This window comes from Trachurus japonicus, chromosome 18, assembly GCF_045865225.1.
Source record: "Trachurus japonicus isolate A0001 chromosome 18, Traja_1.0".
NCBI classification, from domain to species: Eukaryota; Metazoa; Chordata; class Actinopteri; order Carangiformes; family Carangidae; genus Trachurus; species Trachurus japonicus.
The window spans coordinates 12,439,234-12,460,227 of record NC_140924.1 but is presented as its reverse complement, the minus strand read 5'-3'; the positions used below and the strand labels follow the sequence as shown (position 1 = coordinate 12,460,227).

General features: G+C 40.4%; 1 protein-coding gene and 1 long non-coding RNA gene across 2 annotated transcripts; one reads left to right on the top strand and one right to left on the bottom strand.

Annotated features, from left to right (window-relative positions):
* Positions 1 to 5,388: 5,388 nt before the first annotated feature.
* Positions 5,389 to 7,793, top strand: LOC146968808 (uncharacterized). The gene is made up of 4 exons (XR_015034196.1): positions 5,389 to 5,485; positions 7,091 to 7,222; positions 7,312 to 7,490; positions 7,614 to 7,793. It is a non-coding gene; the product is annotated as an uncharacterized LOC146968808 (long non-coding RNA).
* A 6,522-nt stretch (positions 7,794 to 14,315) lies between these two features.
* Positions 14,316 to 20,538, bottom strand: LOC146968807 (transcription factor Sox-19a-like). The gene is made up of 2 exons (XM_085806300.1): positions 19,741 to 20,538; positions 14,316 to 14,616 (listed from the first exon to the last, which is right to left on the bottom strand). The coding sequence occupies exons 1-2, from the start codon at positions 20,517 to 20,519 to the stop codon at positions 14,331 to 14,333; spliced, it is 1,065 nt and encodes a 354-aa protein (XP_085662426.1). The 5' UTR covers positions 20,520 to 20,538; the 3' UTR covers positions 14,316 to 14,330.
* Between the last annotated feature and the right edge of the window lie 456 nt (positions 20,539 to 20,994).

Below are 20,994 nucleotides of genomic sequence, written 5' to 3'. Positions count from 1 at the left end.
AAAGGTAGATGTTCATATTAAAAGCTCCTTCAAAATAAAGGTATATGTTTGTATTCAATTTCTTTCAAAATAAAGGTAGATGTTTCCATTAAAGCTCCTTCAAAATAAAGGTAGATGTTTGTATTAAAGCTCCTTCAAAATAAAGGTAGATGTTTGTATTAAAGCTCCTTCAAAATAAAGGTAGATGTTTGTATTAAAGCTCCTTCAAAATAAAGGTAGATGTTTGTATTAAAACTCCTTCAAAATAAAGGTAGATGTTTGTATTCAATTTCTTTCAAAATAAAGGTAGATGTTTGTATTAAAGCTCCTTCAAAATAAAGGTAGATGTTTGTATTAAAACTCCTTCAAAATAAAGGTAGATGTTTGTATTCAATTTCTTTCAAAATAAAGGTAGATGTTTGTGTTAAAGCTCCTTCAAAATAAAGGTAGATGTTTGTATTAAAGCTCCTTCAAAATAAAGGTAGATGTTTGTATTAAAGCTCCTTCAAAATAAAGGTAGATGTTCATATTAAAGCTCCTTCAAAATAAAGGTAGATGTTTCCATTAAAGCTCCTTCAAAATAAAGGTAGATGTTTGTGTTAAAGCTCCTTCAAAATAAAGGTAGACGTTTTTATTAAAGCTCCTTTAAAATAAAGGTAGATGTTTCTATTAAAGCTCCTTAAAAATAAAGGTAGATATTTGTATTAAAGCTCCTTCAAAATAAAGGTAGATGTTCATATTAAAGCTCCTTCAAAATAAAGGTAGATGTTTCCATTAAAGCTCCTTCAAAATAAAGGGAGATGTTTCTATTAAAGCTCCTTCAAAATAAAGGTAGATGTTCATATTAAAGCTCCTTCAAAATAAAGGTAGATGTTTGTATTCAATTTCTTTCAAAATAAAGGTAGATGTCTGTGTTAAAGCTCCATACAGTATAAAGGTAGATGTTTGTGTTAAAGCTCCATATAGTATAAAGGTAGATGTCCATGTGTAGTGTGATTATAAAGCAGCTCTAGGTTCTATATTAATACTGTGAAAGTATCAAAGTCCACAGAGAAATGCACACAGCCTGTATTCAGAAACTGAGCCTTAAAACCAGCCGTCAGGACTTCCTGTCACTTTGTGATGTCACAACAAAGCAGTCACCCAAAGCCCCGCCCACCACCAAATACTTATTGCAGGAATTTGGTTTCTCTGAGTGTTTTATTCTGAAATCTGCTCTATTTTTACTACTTGTACCACCCCTCCCCCCTCCTTAACATTTTCTTTATATATATATATGATGTTTATGTTTTTATTCTATATGTACGTGTATTACATTTGTGTATGGGAGCCCAGAGCCTTTAAACCCTGTGTGTGTGTGATACGCGATGTTATTTCCTGTCGTTGTAGATCCTCTGATAATCACACTGACATGTTTGCCTCTGTCATCATGAACCATGGTGACCTCCACCCCCCACCCCCCCAAACCCCACCCTCCAGTCAGGTGGTGGGTGGGGTTTTCAGATGGTCTGAGGAGATGAGGAACGGCGGGCGGCCTGTTGATGACTCTGATAGGAACAGCCCACACATAAAAGAGAGATCGCAGGTACGATAGCGACTCCCAGGCTCGATGATCGGAGCGGAGACAAACAACAGGAGGTTTCACAGTCGCTGCTGCTCACACATCAAGAGTCTGAACAAGTCCTCACCCCTTCGCCCCCCCATGATCTGGAAGTATGACAACCTCTCCTCCTCTGTTTTAGTCATTCACACAGCTCGATCGCACCGTTGTTTTTGTTTTATCAACATCTGCTCATTCACTCACCTTCAGAAACTTGCAAGAGAAATCAGAGTCCAACAGTTCTAGAGACGTTTTCTCAGCCGATACCTCCATCAGCAAGACCAGGTCATCTGTTCTAATCATTTAGATCAGTGGTTCCCAACCTGGGAGTCGCGAAGCCCTCTTGATTTTAAGGGGTTTAATAATTTTAATGTAATTAAAGCAGAAGTAAGTGATATATTTGTGTTAATATAAGTCTTAAATAGTTATATCTTCCGACAGCAATCACTTACATAGAGTATTTGGACTGAAACACGGGTCTGTCAGTCCCTCTGCTCTGCTCTGAGCCCAGGAGAAAACTTTTCTCGTATCCTACAGTTTTTATCCAATGAGGAGAGAGAACGGCATGCAGGGCTGTGTGTGCAGCCAAGGAACGCCGTGAATGTAGCGACGTAGGGACGAGGACTGTTATGGTGCGTTCACGGCAACTCGTAACTCGTGTTTTTCCGACCTGTGAAGTTGTATCAGTTCGATCTGGTACGACTTCACCGGTCAGAAGTTACGAGTGGCCGTTATAGTGACTTTCACCGGTAAAACAGGTCAGAAAAACACGAGTGGGTTGCCTGAAACGCTACAAAGTCGTAAGTCGTTACTTGAAGCTGTAATTTACGGTTTCAAAAGCCTGCCTGGAACGCAGCATTAGCGAAAACGACCGGATCGCTTACTTCTGCTTTAAATAAATCAACTAAATTCAAGGGCTACATTAAACATTTTATTTGTGTATTTAAATAGATAAATAAGTTAAAGGCCTATATCAATAGATGATTGAATATCAACAGTTTTAAAACATTAAATACAGAATATACAGCAGGGCAATATCAGTCACAACAAATACTACTGATAATATGTTTAGCATTGGCTGATACATCAACTTGTTTAATCAAATACTGGCTAGCATGCTACAGTATGTTCAGTATGCTTCTTTACAAGTTACCAAAACCAGCATCTCACTCATCACCCCAAACACTTAAGTTATGTTACATGATATAACCCCAGATCTGACTTCACTGTGAGGTCAAAAGCTCATCAACTCCGATAGGCCTATATCGATAGATGATTGAATATCAACAGTTTTAAAACATTAAATACATAATATACAGCAGGGCAATATCAGTCACAATGAATTTGAAAAAGTTCTGAAGAAATATGTTGTAATCATACACAGGTTCTCCTGATTGTTTGTTCCATGCTGTTATTAAATTACTGAAATATAATAAAGTATCATGTAAAAGAAGTTATGATGTTCCTTATTTTATTTTATTTTTCATCGGAGGTGGGGGGTAGGGGGGGGTCACCAAAGTTTACAATGGTAAAAATATGGGTCCCTTAAGAAAAAGGTTGGGAACAACTGATTTAGATCAATACATCTGTCAATTAGCAGGTTCAGGCAGCGGGATAACGACCCTACGGCCTCAGACCGAGAAGATCCACTTCCTGCAGTCCAGTAGAGATGTGATCAGAAGCTACTGGAGGAGGAGATGAGTTCAGGTTAGTTAGTTCAAGTTATTGAATCCACCAGAGCGTGTGGACGTCGTTTAATGAGCTTAGAGGGAGATCAGATCAGATCAGATCGGATTTCATGACCAGTTCAACCACGTTGTTCCACGGGATTAACACATTTTTCCAAAAAAAAAAAAAAGTGCAGAACTTTACTCAGGTTTCTGAACCAAGTCTCATCTTTTATTTCCTTCTTCCCGTTGCATCTACCAGAGGTTCAACGATTCAACCTGTTCTCCTACGCAGTATGGCCTCTCGTTTTCACCTTGAATATCTAAAAACTGTCCAATTTAACCCTTTACCTACTGCAATAGCGCTGGTGCTATATGTTTGTTGTGTGCAGAGTATTGTTACCATAACTCTGTCATAGTTTGTCCAATCAGAAAAAAAAAAAAACATAATATGAAGTGGAGAAGTGATAGATCTCATGGTGTTTTTTTTGGGGAAAATTGTGCGAGAGAGAGTGTGTGTGTCTTTTATATATTTTTTATATAGTTTTGCACTTCGTCGACTGTGAATAGAGTTCACTTTTGCACTGTTTTTTTTTTAAAGCCAGATCACTAGACTCAAAAAATAACTTCTCTCAGCATAGGTTCCCATTTCAAATGTCGAATCAAAACTTCATGTGCAGTAGCCTAAGAGTATTTTTCCTCACTAAACCCCTAAAAAGATCACGTTTGTTTTTGTGTTTTTCTTTATTTTGTGTAATAATAATTTGTCAGATGCTCCAAATTCAAGTTTAAATACTCCTGGAAAAAGGGGGGCAAAGGATTCAGAAATAGGGCATTTCTGACCATTTTATAGCCATAATAACAACTATATAATGTCCAAATGGCCATTTTTAGCCTCCATATGTAAAGGGTTAATGACCATTTGTTGAAACCTGTCCTGTTTTGGCATCAGATGTCCATAAATACGAATACGACTCTTGATCAATCAGGTTTTGGAGTCCTCAGAACCTGCTCTGTTCAGCATCTACATGTTTGGAAACGTCGTCAACACCTCTACGCCGACGATTCACCGTTTTACGACGAGTTTCCTTTAGTCTCCTGGACTGGATTGGACGGTAAAAGCTAAAATAAAGTTGTTTTTTGATTTCCTTTCACCTGGGCCCTAACTCTCTGACCTTCATTAACTCACCTGCAGATCGTCTGAAACACACCGACCTCCAGTTTGAAACCTTGCTCTTTGTGTTTTTGAGGCTCTAAATGTTCTGGACCAGTTTTCTATGTTTCTTGTTGCACACATGACACGGTTTAACTCATATGTGTAAAAGGATAAAAATTAATTGATTGAATATTCAAAATGTCAAAGGTCAACTTCACTGTGACATCAAACATAGTAGGTACTTATTTAAATATGTGGTCTGGCTTTAACCCTTTATCTGTGACCAAAACCGCAATTTATTTGTGACAGATTAGACAAATTATTTAAGTTTAAGATACTTAGGTACTTTAGAGTTAAGTATTTTTTATTTATTTTTGTATTTTTCTCACATTTTTATGTATTGAAAAATGTTCTTTTGATCTTATCTGTATTTTTTTTTTTTAAACTTTTATTCTCACCTATTTATTTTTTAATTTTTTTAATTTAAAGGTTTAAGGATCAGGGACATTGCACATTAATAAAAACATTTAAACAAATGTAAACATGCCAGAATTAGCCGAAAGGCTATTTTGCATCTGTTGTCCCTGGACTGATGTTAAAAGTCTATAGCCTATAGACACCTTTTTGAAAATGTATTACCTTTGAAGGGCGAAAAACCTTTCACTGACTTTGATTTGCTGCGGGGGAAAAACCAAATAAACATGTAGGAAAAAACAGATAAAACTCTTCTAATATCCTTAAAGTTTCTAATTATATTTTAATAATATCCAAGTATTTTAAGGAACAACACCACATTAGCTTCAGTTTTTAACGAGGTGTTTGTGATGTGAAGTGTAACCCAGGTGAACTTTGTGAACGGGACATGAAACGAGCCGATGATCTCTGTGTTTTCTCAGTGACTGTAGGTGGCAAGTATTTGATTTTGATGTGAAGTGTGTGTGTTGTGTGTTTGTTTGTGGTGTGGCGGTGGTGTTGGCGTGTCGGGACAGGGCGAGGGCGGCAGCAGCAGCAGCAGCAGTGGAGCAGCTCGGCCTCATCAGCAGCTATGGAAAGAGCAGGACCTCCCAAGAAGAGAAGCAGCAGGTGACCGGGCCTCAGAAACACACCAATCTGTACCATCTCTCCGCTCCAACCATCAGATATGAAGCAGCCTCGGGCTATTCAGACCTCAACCCCCCCACCACAACCCCCCCAGCACCCCCCACCCCTCCCCAAACCCTCCTCTACCCCTCCACCCCCTCCTCCTCCACCTCCTCTCTACACCACCTCTCTCATTAAAAGCAGTTTCCCTTTTCTTTTCTTCTGCGTGAGATCCTGTTGTTGATCGCTGCCCCGTCCCGTCCCCCCATCTCCCCCTTGCCCCCCCCCCCCAATCCCCCTCCGACCCCCCCGTCCCCTCCCTGAACTCTGCAGGTGATGTAACACACCGTCGGTCATCATCACACACACACACACACTTGTAGAGCGGTAAACAAGCGTGAGACTAACTGTTGTTGCTGCCGCAGCGTTTTCACGGTGTTTCACCTGTGGACTCGTCTGTGACACGACATCATCCTGTTTGATTAGAGCCGGTGGCAGCTGGTTTAACATCTGGATTACTGGTTCTGACACATCTGGACATGATCTGACTTTAATATGATTAACTTCTGATCTGCACAAAGGAGAGCTTCTTTGTTGTGTCATACACCTCACGTCTATTGCTTCATTTACATATGCAAATGTAATATATGTGTGTAAGAAATTGATATATATATATGCCCTAATTAGAAATGTGAATAATTCTATATAGTGACATGTACACTGTTGCCCATAAAGTTGGAATAATTTTGTTTTCAGACAAATTCTCTCTGTTTATTTCTTTTATAAAGGTTAATTGTGGTTTAATTTCCACAGAGATTGATCAATAAAGTTTTGAAACAGATATACACTTTATGTATCAAGATAGAATATATCACATTGTCACAATCATTTCATGAGAGGAGGTAAAACATATATTTTATTCCAACTTTATGGGCAACTGTGTATCCAGAGCTTATAAACATGTAGCCTATGTTTATGTGTATATAATACATACTTTTTAACAAATATGTAATACATGTAGATGCACAATATATAACACATACATGGAGTCTATTATTCATACTATATGTGATATATTTCACTGACTACATATGTGTTGCATAGATTTTACCTATGTAATATGTATTTTATTCATATCAAAATACATGTTATACACCTATATTATACTGTAAATATAAAAACATGTAAAGAAAAAACAGAACAAAACATAGATAAGCCTCTATGATTTATATGATGTTTTGATTTGTTTGCATCTATAAATTGAACATATAGTGTTCAAATATCTGATTGCAACATATGAAAATTCAGTAGATATTGTAGATATTTTCTATACACATAGGTAGGCTATATGTTATTAAATGATATCTTTCAGTGGATAATAATAATATATGTGACATATATGACGACATATTACTTGATATACGACCATATATGTCATATACACTGTTAAAAGTTGGAATAAAATATATTTTATTTTACAGAACTTATACTTTACTTAAAAACATATAACTGTGGGAATTAAACCACAATTAACCTTTGCAAACTGTGTTATTGAGGCTTAAATAAAAGTATCCCAACATTATGTGCAACAGTGTATCACATTCACAGATATTATCCTGTTGTCTCTTTATCTGACTGAAACAAAAACCACTAGAGGGAGTGAGGAAATACCACAACAACAACAAACAAACAGAGGATAAAGATGTTTCCCACAGTGTCTAAACCCTCACCTGGACCCAGGTAAGAGGAGAAACCCCCTCCTCCTCCTCCTCCTCCTCCTCCCACCTCCTCTAATGGACTCTGTAGGATGTAACTTCTCCTATTTTCAGACAAAACAAAGATCGGTATCTGGAGTCTTATCGTGGCTCAGAAATGCAGCAGATCTCGTGTTCAGGATGACGTCGTCGTCGTCGTCGATCACAGCTGAAGTGGCAGCGCTGCCGTGACGGGACCCGCCCACCACACCCATTCACCCAGAAACAGCCCCGAGGCCTCACCTGTGGGGCAGGTAAGACTCTGACCTGAGGCTCAGACAGTGATACTTTAATCCCTTTTTATTAACAGGGTTACATAAAATCAGATTAACTGACTCTTGAGTTTCCAGAAGCTTTGATTTGTCCTTTTGTTTTAGTAGAAGTAGAAGTAGGAGCGGGTTCAGTGATGAAGAACCAGTGAGGCGACACAAAGGTGAGACGGCGGCTTCACCACAGGTGTTTTCAAACTGGTTTTTGACACGAGGAGATGAACTGGTTTGATAAAAAATACATAGAGATCCTGGTTCAAAGAGCAGCAGCTGCTCCGTCCATAAAGGTAGATGTCTGTATTAAAGCTCCTTCAAAATAAAGGTAGATGTTTGTGTTAAAGCTCCTTTAAAATAAAGGTAGATGTTTGTATTAAATCTCCTTCAAAATAAAGGTATAAAGGTATGTTTGTATTAAAACTCCTTCAAAATAAAGGTATAAAGGTAGATGTTTGTATTAAAACTCCTTCAAAATAAAGGTATAAAGGTAGATGTTTGTTTTAAAGTTCCGTCAGAATAAAGGTAGATGTCTGTATTAAAGCTCCTTCAAAATAAAGGTAGATGTTTGTGTTAAAGCTCCTTTAAAATAAAGGTAGATGTTTGTATTAAATCTCCTTCAAAATAAAGGTATAAAGGTATGTTTGTATTAAAACTCCTTCAAAATAAAGGTATAAAGGTAGATGTTTGTATTAAAACTCCTTCAAAATAAAGGTATAAAGGTAGATGTTTGTTTTAAAGTTCCGTCAGAATAAAGGTCGATGTTTGTATTAAAGCTCCTTCAAAATAAAGGTAGATGTTTGTATTAAAGCTCCTTCAAAATAAAGGTAGATGTTTGTATTAAAGCTCCTTCAAAATAAAGGTAGATGTCTGTATTAAAGCTCCTTCAAAATAAAGGTAGATGTCTGTATTAAAGCTCCTTCAAAATAAAGGTAGGTGTTTGTATTTAAGCTCCTTCAAAATAAAGGTAGATGTCTGTATTAAAGCTCCTTCAAAATAAAGGTAGGTGTTTGTATTTAAGCTCCTTCAGAATAAAGGTAGATGTTGGTATTAAATTTCCTTCAAAATAAAGGTAGATGTTTGTGTTAAATCTCCTTCAAAATAAAGGTAGATGTTTGTGTTAAAGCTCCTTCAGAATAAAGGTAGTTGTCTGTATTAAAACTCCTTCAAAATAAAGGTAGGTGTTTGTATTTAAGCTCCTTCAGAATAAAGGTAGATGTTGGTATTAAATTTCCTTCAAAATAAAGGTAGATGTTTGTGTTAAAGCTCCTTCAGAATAAAGGTAGATGTTTGTGTTAAAGCTCCTTCAAAATAAAGGTCGATGTTTGTATTAAAACTCCTTCAAAATAAAGGTAGATGTTTGTGTTAAAGCTCCTTCAAAATAAAGGTAGTTGTTCGTATTAAAGCTCCATACAGTATAAAGGTAGTGACTTCCTGTCACTTTGTGATGTCACAACAACAGCAGTCACCTAAAGCCCCGCCCCCTCTCCACCACCTGGACCCACCACCATCCAACACTTTGTTGCAGGATGTTGGTTTCTCTGAGTGTTTTAATCTGAAAACTGCCCTATTTTTATTAGATCAGTCAGCCAATCAGAGGACAGGCTCAGAGTCTCCTCTCTCTTCTGATTGGCCGACAAAGACCTGCTGTTACCAGAGAGAAACTGAGAGAGGAGATGGTTTTTGTAACTTTCTTATGAATCAAACTTTCAAAATAAAACACAGATGAAGACGACAATATTAAACATTTTTTCTTTTTTCTTTGGTAGTGTAGTTGTGCGACGGTTTGTGTCTACAATACGACACCATCCCATACGACACCATCCCATAATGACACACACACCATCCCATAATGACACACACACACACACACAGACTCACAATAGATGGGGGAGGGGCCTCTGTGCTTTTATGTGGAGGGCCCATAAAATCAGGAAATGGTGAGGGAACAAAGTTGTATAAGGACAATTTGTGCGTGTCTGTGTGTGTGTGTGTGTATGTGTGTGCGCGTGTGTGTGTGTGCGTGTGCGTGTGTCAGTCTTGTCCCTGAGTGATGACATCATACTCTACAGCCTCGATCCTGTTCAGCAAAAAACAGAAACAACGACAACGACTTTAACTTTTTAGTCGCTGCTAAAAAACCTGCAGTTTATCTTCTCGGGGTGTGTGTGTGTGTGTGTGTGTGTGTGTGTGTGTGTGTGGGTGTGTGTGTGTGTGTGTGTGTGTGTGTGTGTGTGTTCACTGCGCTGACACACACACACACACACACACACACACACTGACCACAGCTCTTTGTGGAGACTTTTAAGTCACTCTCTGCAGATCCATGGCAACCACTTGTTGAAGCCTCACTGCTCGTTGCTAAGTGATGGGATGTATTAGACCAGAAAATCCCTCCATTGACACTCCCACCCTCCCTCCCTCCCTCCCTCCACTCCTCCTCCCCCTCCTCCTCACCCCTCCTCCCCCTCCTCCATCCCTATCTGCCCGTGGACCTCGGCCAAAACAACCCACATAAATAAACTCTCTCACTTCCGCCGTTATAGTTTCACCAACACAAACTTTTTTTTTCTTTTTTTATCTCCTCTCCGTCTCCGAGTGTGAAGACGCTGACAAAGATTAAAATAAAACAAGCAACAACAAAAAAACCCGCTAAACTTCATCAAATGAAACAAATCGGAACAAGTTTTTGTGTCTTGAGTCAACTCTATAGTTAGTGGTTAGTACAGTTTTTCAGCCGCAGCGAAGACACAAGTTGTAAAAGACACACAGGTGCAAAACTGTTCACACTGTGTGAAGTGATGAGAGATGAGATGAGAAGTGATGAGACCAACATGAAACCAGATCAGAGGTCAGAGGTCGTTAATGGAAAGTGATCTGAGGAGGAGGAGGAAGAGGAGCTGTGATTTTCAGAATAAATCAACAACAAATGTCATTATTTTTCATTAATCTCGGGTTTTTAGTTGATTTTTACATCTGAATGTAGAGATGTAATACTTAATTGATTATTCTAGATCAGACTATGGCTCTAATAAAAGTTTTTTTATGTGAGAAAGACAAAACATCACTGGAGCTCCCTACTTATGTAACATTGAGTAATGAATGATCAGTGGTGCTTTTATTTTGACAGGCTGAAAACAGAGATAAAACTGTCTTATACTGTTAACTTTATAAAGTTAAAGTTTTATACACTGCTACTGTTTTATTTATGGTTTAAAACTGTTTTCAGGTTGTGTTTGGAGTCACAGTTTTGTTGAAAATAGTTTGATTGTTGAGTTTTGTGTTTAAAGTTTTCAATAGGCTATAATAAATGTGTTTTGGCAACACAAAGTTTCACATTACGTCATAGTCCAACAGCTGCACAACCCGGTTTTAATGTAGTTTTATATGACGATCACACACACACACACACACACACACACACACACACACACACACACACACTGGGGTTTGACCATTAAAAGCTTCATTAACTAAACAGTGAAAGTTCATCTCTCTCAGATCTGAGCTGTTGGAGAAGTTGCTGCTCTCCTCCTCCTCCTCCTCCTCCTCCTCCTCCTCCTCCTCCTCCTCCCTGCATCTGTTCCTCCTCCTCCTGTTGATCCTGCTGCCCGCATCTTCCCCTCCTCCTCCTCCCCTCCTCTCCTCCCTCCCTCCCCCCTCCCCTCACTGACCGATTAGCCAGTGCGGGGTTTTTCTGCACATTTCCATGAGAAAAGGCGGCGGTCGGTGAAAGGGTTAAGCCTGAGGACGAAGCCCCCTAAAGCAGCCCTAATTTTCTGCCCGGCGGGGGAGTGGGCGAAGCGGGGAGAGGGAACAAAGACGCCCGGGGGAGGAGCGGAGACTCCGGCTTTACTATATGCACCTGCGGCCTGAAAAGCCGCGGACAATGCGCCTCCGAAACGGCCAATTACGAGCGGGGCCATCCACCCGCTTTCTGTGTGTGTGTGTGGATGGAGGGAAGAGGAGGAGGGGGAGGAGGGGTGGGAGTGAAAAGGTGGAGGAGGGGAAGAGGGGAAAGTGAATTTTAAAAGAGAGTAAAGATAAGAAAGTAAATAATCAAGCTTTAAATCATTGCAGCTCTATAGACCATCCCTCCATCCATCCATCCCTCCATCCATCCATCCACCGGTGCTTCCTCCCCTTCTCCCCCCGCTCAGCGCGCACTGTGTCCGGCCGCTGACAGGCCGCTGTGACGGTGGGAAAGGTCCTGCTGGTCCCTGTCGGTGTCTGTTGGTCTCTGTTGGTCTGTGGTTTATGGATGATGAGGTCATGGTGAGAAGAATAAGAAGAAGCAACAGCTGAGAAACTCCAGAGCTCATCTCCAGACTCCCAGTCAACTTTCACCTCCCTGCAGATGGACAAGTGAAAGAAAAAAGAGGGGGAACTTTGTAAATGATGGGAATATTTTACATTTTTCAATAAGAAATTGATCACGAAAACAATTAGTCTAACAGTGAGACATGTTGTTACTGAAATCACTTTAGTTTCTATTGTTAAAACTGCTCGTTTAATTTAATATATGACATTTAAAGCCCTAAAATGTTTCTAGAATTAATAAAGTAGGCTAATTCATATAAGTGGATACATCATTTGTGGACCACTGGATATATGTTTTATAACATATATGATATAAATAAAGTTTGTGAATGTTCATGTGTGTAAAGTATCTACATGATGAATTTTATGTTACAATCATATTTTAACACTTTATGTTTGTGTTAAAAAAAACATATCAATTATATTTTTATACATGTTTTTATCAGTTTTAAACATATATTCATGCAAAAAATACACCTAGGCCTTTATTTAACATGGCATATAGGCCAATACAGTATGTAAAAGTATGTGATAGACACACAAACTTACATTTCTATGGTTTAGACACATCATATAAAATAGTTTTAATTTCTAATGGATTTTATATGAAAAGATCACATATACTGACATATGTTTTACTTTATATGTACATTTCCATTTCCATATGGGATTCTTTACAGATATTTTACAGTGAACTGTGTCTTTTTCCACTTGTATTTACCATAAAACACACAAATGACCACAATCTAGCTCTTTACACCGAGTTAGTTCATAAAGCTGCATGAACTGGATGTTTAGTTCATTTTAAATTCACATCTAAATAGAAAAAATCTAACTATTCATGTAGTTAAAGCTGAGACGCCATGTTAAAGTCATTAATTAACCAGCATTTTTTCCTAATTAAATGATCACTAAGTGAGACCTGTAGTCCAACTTTTACCACTTAAAGACAATGAAGTGTGTTTGTATCAGTGTGTTGAAGTGAAAGCAGAGACATGAACACAAAGTTAATGAAAAAACGATTTGTTCTTTTTATTAATATCGTCATGAATCCCATAACAAACATTTTTTAATCCAAAAAAAAACAAAACCAAAGAGGAGTCAGACTCTTAGTATAAGAGCCTTAAAAACGCTGTGTACAGTATTTACAACACACGGCAGCAGGAGCTTCATCATCCCAGAACGTCAGGTCGGTCAGCAGTATACGACAGTGTAAACATTCATCGTCACGTCCTCAAGCGTCTGTTTCCAGTGCAGGTTCAGTTCGGTTCAGTTCAGTTCAGTTCAGTTCAGTTCGGTTCAGTTAGAGATGAATCCACAACGACAACGACAAAAATAAAAGTTTCCTTTAGCAGCAGGTTAGACAGAAACAGACGTGACGACGGCGTCAGACTGAAAGAAGCCGATTAAAGAACAAACAAACACTGTTTTATTATCATCTTAGAATAAAAAAAAAGCAAAAAAAAACAAGATGGTGGAGATTTAGTTTGAGACGAAGCAGCTGAGAGAAGAAGAGTCGGGAAAAACTGGGAAAATAATAATAAAATAAAATCTGCTGTTTGGATTCAAACAACTTTGAAATGTGCCGTTTCATATTCAACTCACTTAATGACATCATCAACAACAATTAAAAACAACGACAACAAATACAAAAACGACGACGATGAAGAAGATGACTCCTGCCTAAAGCAAAGTGACAATAAAAACACAGACGTTGCCGTAACAACGCAACATCACGAGGTCAAAGGAAAAAAAAAAAAAAAACTAATTATAGGAAATAAAACTGAAACAGGAAGTAAAAACACGCACTCGGTGCCGCGATGCGTTCACTTCCTGTGGATGCAGTGCTGATTGTCCAACAGGTGTTCTTCGCCCCCCCCCTCATCTCCGTGTCGTCCAATAGGATTTCAGCAAGTTGTTTTTCTTTAAAAATTCATATACTGTATATAAAAATACAAACAACAGGAAGTAAAGAGTTCATTTATAAAAAAAAACAGCTCTGTTATTCAAGTTGTGCATTTTCTTCCCCCCTTTTCTCCCCCACACACCCCTCTTTTCTCCCTCCCCCTCCTCCTGGTGGTGGTGGAGTTGTGCGAGTGCCGGCGTCACAAGTGTTTAAAAAGGAAAAAAAAAAAAAAAAAAAATCTTTTGCCTCATTATGAATAAGTTCTAAAAAATATATTTATATATAAAAAAACAAAAAAAAAGGGGGACAAAGTAGCATTTTGTAGATATGTACACAATAAACAGGCGTAGGGGGGTGAGGGTGGGGGGTGAAAGGGTGAGGGGGGTGAGGGATGGTGGGTGGAAGCGTCGATCTGAACTGATGTGGCACCAAAGAGGTAGAAAAACAGCTGTTCAGGCACATGTGGATCAGACTCCGCCCCCTTTTTCCCCTCGCCACCATCGCCGCCACTTCCTCCCGTCCATCCGTCCAGCTGTGCATCATTAACAGTCCGTTGCCCCCTCCCCTCCCCGTTGCCCCGTTGCCCCCTCCCCCCTCCGTCAGTCCTAGATGTGTGTGAGCGGGACGGTCCCGGTGAGGTAGTGCTGCTGGACGCTGGTGTAGCCGCGCTGCGCCGCCGCCGACGTGGGGTCCACGCCGCCGTCCACCACGCCGCCCGGCCCCGGTATGTACATGCTGATCATGTCCCTGAGGTCGCCCTGCAGCGGCGCCCCCCGGTGGTGGCTGGGCGCCGCCGTGGGGGGCGAGTGGGAGTGGGACACCGGCTCCGCCTTCACCATCGACATGGTGACGGGGCTGGGCTGCTGCGGGCTGCTGCTGTAGGACATCGGGCTGCGGAGACAGAGACAAGGGGACAAGGACGTCAGCACTTGAACGCATCGTCAGGGACAGGAAGTTGAAATAATAATAATAATTCATAATAAAAAAGTCATGCGATAGTTACTTTTCCTGGTAATTAGTCACTTTTATAATGTAGGAGCCTAATTCAGTTACTTTTTTGGAAAAAGTAGGCCTAACTACGCTTTTACTTTAGTAAAAAGTTACTTTTTGGAGAAAGTATACGCTTTTTGGTTAAATAAAGTAACTTTTTTGGAGCGAGTAACTAGTAACTATAACTAATTGGGCTACTTTTTAAGAAGTCACGTGCCCAACACTGTTATATAGTAAAAATAAAGAGTGATTTAGCCTAAAAGTGAGTGTGCACGCACCACTGGCTCTAACTATCTATCTATCTATCTATCTAGAACTAACCAACTCACTCAGTGGAGGGATACTGCGTGAGTTGGTTAGTTCCAGATAAACGGGGGAGTATAAAGAGGGGGCGAGTCCAAGTAACTTGTCCCTCCAACACCTTAAAGTTCGATTCCCCCACCTGTAGGAGTTGGCTTCGTTCATGTTCTGATAATTAGTCATTTTTATAATGTAGGAGCCTAATAAAGTTACTAAATTAGTTACTTTTTTGGAGAAAGTTACTTTTTTGGAGCAAGTAACTATAACTTTTTAGGCCAGTTTTTAAAAAGTAGCGTGCCCAACACTGTTATATAGTAAAAATAAACAGTGATATAGGCTAAAAGCGAGTGTGCTGTGTTAGCGCTTTTCAGTGACCCAAAGACGCTTTACATGCAGAAAGTAGAACATAGGGAAAGACAAAAGAACCAAAACGTCCATTTTTACAGGAGGCAGCGAACGCCTCATGACCTCACCCCCATTTATTTTTATAAGTTTTAACAACTTTTTGTCCAAATAATGAAAATAAAGTGCAAAAAATGTGATTTTTAAGTATAAAATGGTCCAAAATCAGCAGAATTAACATTAAAACTAATAATAATGAAAATTAAGTGGAGAAAATGTCGTTTTTAGGAATAAAATGGTAAATAATCAGTAGAATTAACATTAAAACTAATAAAACAAACAGACTGACATATATATTAACATATTATGTAGATTATCTTTATATATATTTATCCTCAGTTTCAGGTTAAATGTATTTAAAAGAAGTGGCTCTAAACTTCAGTTGTGATGTGTTCACTGACTCTGGATCTAAAGCGACGTTTCAGGAAAAACCAGCACCGAGGAGATCGACTTGTTGCTTCACCTGCACAAAACTACAACTTTTCTAACTAATTAATCTTATCTTATTGATCAATCAGCTCGTCTCCTGTCTTAATGGACGACTCTTTATTTATTCGCTAGTTGTCGTGTCACTTCCTCCTCGTCCTGTTCCTGGACCAGGTGAGTCAGAGAAAGCAGCAGGTAAAACACGATCAACAGCTGCATGTTGAGACAAGAGTTGAGACCAGGATCAAGGATCAAGGATCAGGAATCAGGATCAACTGCTGAAGGTTTTTGATCTGAGGCCTTTAAAACCTGATCACTGTCAATCAATCAATCAATCAATACATGAATCCGTCAGATATCAGAGGATTGATCTGCAGTCTGGAGACTCAGTGGCTCTGGACCAGACCGCAGGACTAAACTAGCAGATCCTGAGAGAGAGAGAGAGTTGGGGTTTTTTTGTTGTTTTTTGTTTGTTATTGACCCATACGCATCTTAATAATCGATTATTTTCAACTGTTGCGATTGAGTTTGACACAGAAGTTTGACACAGTTTTATCAACACCTGTTGTCAGACTGAGCCTTAAAAAAAAAGTCCAAAAGCAGGAAGTTTGACGATTAAAACTCGAGTTTTTTCCTCCAGATCTGGTTTATTTTAGTGTTAACGAACTTGTTTTTTGTTTGTTGTTGACCCATACGCATCTTTATAATCGATTATTTTCAACTGTTGCGATCAATTTTTAAAAGTTTGACACAGTTTTATCAACACCTGTTGTCAGACCGACCCTTAAAAAAGGTCAAAAACAGGAAGTTTGACGATTAAAACTCGACTTTAATTCAGAGTTTTTGCAATTGTGTTACATAACACTTCTTAAAATGTTTTTTGTGTTCATCTTTCTTTCTTTTTTGTGTCATTGTTGTGTGAACTACTGGACCAATTTGAATTTCCCTCCTAGGGATGAATAAAGTATTCTCTATCCATCTATCTATCTATCTATCTATCTAGATCTGGTTTATTTTAGTGTTAACGAACTCTAGAAGACCCAGACCCAGACCCAAAACCTCCACCACAGTGACTCAAACCCCCTCCAGGTCTAAACAACCTGAATCATCGGTCGCTCATGGAGATGATGCATGATGATGATGATGATGATGAGGCGTTTGAGGCCCTGGGATCCTGAGAGTGTAGGGAAAAAAAAAAAAAAAACGGGGACAATGGGGATTTTTTTTTTGCAGGGAGCAGTGGATTGTGGGTAAAGAGAAAGGGTGGGGGTGGGTGTGGGGGTGTAGACCACACACAGAGCGGGTGAAGCCCCGTTGCTGCTGCCGCTGCCATCAAGTCGTCCTGATCTACATTCCAGGCAGGACGGGCCCAGAGCGAAGTGTCACACGCATAACAAGTAGCAGCAACAAGACTGGAGCCGTTGTTCATCACAGACTCACAGAGACTCAGTGTTGCTGCTCTTCACTTCTACCTGATCCCCCTCTCTTTCTCCCCCTCTCTCTTTCTCCCCCTCTCTCATTCATCTGACAGCTCTCTCTCTCTCTCTCTCTGCAGGTGGACTGAGCTCAGAAGTTGCTCCACTTCTCTTTTTCTTTCAGCTCCCGTGGAATAAAACTTCATCACAAAATAATGATAATAAAAAGAATAAAAACACCTGTTAAAGTGTAGTTAAATATATACTCTTTAGTTAAATATATACTCTTTTCTTTTTCTTTAGTTCATCAGCTTAGTGGGGGGAAAAAAGGCAGTTTATCTGGAACTAACCAACTCACTCAGTGGTGGAGGGATACTGAGCGAGTAAAGAGGGGGCGAGTCCAAGTAACTTGACATATTTGAGCATTTTATATATAAAAAAGTTATATGATAGTTACTTTTCCTGGTAATTAGTCGCTTTTATAATGTAGGAGCCTAATTCAGTTACTTTTTTTGGAGAAAGTAGCCTAGGCCTAACTACGCTTTTTGGTTAAATAAAATAACTTTTTTGGAGCGAGTAACTAGTAACTATAACTAATTGGGCTACTTTTTAAAAAGTAAGGTGCTCAACAACTGTTATACAGTAAAATATAGAGAGATTTAGGCTAAAAGTGAGTGAGCACGCGCCACTTGCTCTAACTATCTATCTATCTGGAACTAACCAACTCACTCAGTGGAGGGATACCGAGTGAGTTGGTTAGTTCCAGATAAACGGGGGGAGTAATGGCGGGCAAGTCCAAGTAACTTCACATATTTGAGCATTTTATATATAAAAAAAGTTACGCAATAGTTACTTTTCCTGGTAATTAGTCACTTTCATAATGTAGGAGCCAAATTCAGTTACTTTTTTAACCAACCACGCTTTAACTATAGCAAAAAGTTACTTTTTGGAGAAAGTAACTACGCTTTTTTGTTATTTTAAAGTTGTCCAACAGGTGTCCAACAGAACAGGTGTCCCCCCAACACCTTAAAGTTCGATTCCCCCACCTGTAGGAGTTGGCTTCGTTCATGTTCTGATAGGAGCCTAATAAAGTTACTAAATTAGTTACTTTTTTGGAGAAAGTAACTTTTTTGGAGCGAGTAACTATAACTTTTTAGGCCAGTTTTTAAAAAGTAACGTGCCCAACACTGTTATATAGTAAAATAAACAGTGATATAGCCATTTGCTCCATGTTGCCTCAGATAAACAGGGGGAGTAAAGGGGGGGTGAGTCCAGGTAACTTGACATATTTGAGCATTTTCTTTTTTTTTAAGTTATACAATAGTCATTTTTCCTGGTAATTAGCCACTTTTATAATGTAGGAGCCTAATTCAGTTACTTCTTTGGAGAAAGTAGGCCCAACTACACCTTTACTTTAGTAAAAAGTTACTTTTTGGAGAAAGTAACTATGCTTTTTCATTATTTTAAAGTTACTTTTTAGAGAAAGTAACTTTTTTGGAGCGAGTAACTAGTAACTATAACTAATTAGGCTACTTTTTAGTAAAATAAAGAGTGATTTAGGCTAAAAGTGAGTGTGCATGTGCCACTTGCTCCATGTTGCACCTGTGTTTAAGTGAGTTTGATTCCCCCACCTGTAGGAGTTGGCCTTGTTCATGTTCTGGTAATTTGTCACTTTTATAATGTAGGAGCCTAATAGAGTTACTAAATTAGTTACCTTTTTGGAACTAGTAACTAATAACTATAACTTTTTAGGCCACTTTTTTAAAAAGCAACGTGCCCAACACTGTTAAAATAAAGTGATTTAGAACATGCTTTATATAATCTTGCACCTGTGTTTAAGTGTGTTGGATTCCCCCACCTGTAGGAGTTGGCTTTGTTCATGTTCTGGTAATTAGTCACTTTTATAATGTAGGAGCCTAATAAAGTTACTAAATTAGTTACTTTTTGGAGAAAGTAACTAGTAACTCTAACTTTTTAGGCCACTTTTTAGTGGCTTTTTACTTTTTTCTAGTAAAATAAACAGTGATTTAGGCTAGTCCAAGTAACTTGACAGCGATTAACTAACAACTATAACTTTTTAGGCCACTTTTTAAAAAGTAACGCGCCCAACAAAGTTAAAATAAAGTGATTTAGAACATGCTTTATATCTTGCACCTGTATGTAAGTGTGTTTGATTCCCTCACCTGTAGGAGTTGTTCATGTTCTGGTAATTAGTCACTTTTATAATGTAGAAAATTAGTTACTTTTTGGAGAAAGTGACTTTTTTGGAGCGAGTAACTAGTAACTATAACTTTTTAGGCCACTTTTTAGTGGCTTTTTACTTTTTTCTAGTAATTTAGGCTAGTCCAAGTAACTTATTTGAGCATTTTCTTTTTCCTTAAAGTTATACAGTAGTTACTTTTCCTGGTAATTATCCCCTTTTAGACTACTCTCCATGTTGCACCTGTGTTTAAGTGTGTTAATGTGTGTTTGATTCCCTCACCTGTAGGAGTTGGCTCCGTTCATGTAGCTCTGCGCCGCCGTCATGCCGGGCGCGTACTGCAGCGCGGACAGGTCGTAGCGGTGCAGCTGCTGCGTGTAGCCCAGCGCGTCGCCCGGCTGCATCCCTCCGCCGCCGCCGCCCCCGTAGCCGCCGCCGCCGCTCGCGCCCCAGCCGTAGCCGTCCATGCGCGCGCCGCCGCCGCCGACCACCTGGCCCTGCGCCGCCGCCGCCGCCACCAGCAGGTTCCCGGCGGACAGCGAGTACTTGGCCATGGCGCCGTGCTGCTGCTGCTGCTGGTGGTGGAGCTGCTGCTGCTGCTGCTGCTGCTGCTGGTCCTTGCGCAGCAGCGGCTTGGTCTTGCGCCGCGGCTTGTACTTGTAGTCGGGGTACTCCTTCATGTGCACCGCGCGCAGCCGCTTGGCCTCGTCGATGAACGGCCGCTTCTCCGCGTCGCTCAGCAGCTTCCACTCCGCGCCCAGCCGCTTGCTGATCTCAGAGTTGTGCATCTTCGGGTTCTCCTGCGCCATCTTCCTCCGCTGGCCGCGCGACCACACCATGAAGGCGTTCATGGGCCGCTTCACCTTGTCCATGGGGTCCACGACTCCCACTCCCCCCACTCCCACTCCTCCACCTCCACCCGCTCCCACCGTCTTGGAGCTCGGGTGGGAGTTCCCGTTGGAGCCCAGCATGGCGCCGGTCATGTTGCCGGTGACCGGGGACATCTGGTGGGACGGGGGCTGCCCGGTGGGCTTCAGCTCGTGCTCCATCATGCTGTACATGCTGGACAGGCGCGTGGACGTGGACAACAACAACAATAACGACGACGACGACGGCGACGACTCTCCACCGTCCACCTGTTGGCGCCGCGCGGCCAGGTCCCTCTACCTGTCAGCGGGTGGATCCACTCAGCCTGATGAGCCCGCGAGGACAGAGACACGCGCAAAGTCTAGTACTTATTATCCTGCTGGCCGGGGCGCGTGACTCCGGTGGTCATCACGGTCGGTCGGTGTGTGTGTCTGTCGGTCTGTGCGGACTGTTCCTCTGTGTGTTCCTCTCTCTCTGTCGGACTCGGACCTGCTGCAGCTCGCGCTCTCTTCACTCTTGTGTCGCTGCTCCGAAAAAGTTCCTGTGCGCCTTGTGCGAGGCAGCCGCGTGCGGACCAATGGGAGCGCGAGGAGCTTTCCCGTGTGTGTGTGTGTGTGTCTGTCACAGTGTGTGTGTGTGTGTGTGTGTGTGTGTGTGTGTGTGTGTGTG

Coding starts and splice junctions, on each gene's coding strand:
- LOC146968807 (XM_085806300.1), bottom strand. CDS start 20,519: ATGTACAGCATGATGGAGCACGAGCTGAAGCCCACCGGGCAGCCCCCG. Junction 14,617..19,740: donor AACGGAGCCAACTCCTACAG/GTGAGGGAATCA, acceptor CTGTCTCCGCAG/CCCGATGTCCTACAGCAGCA.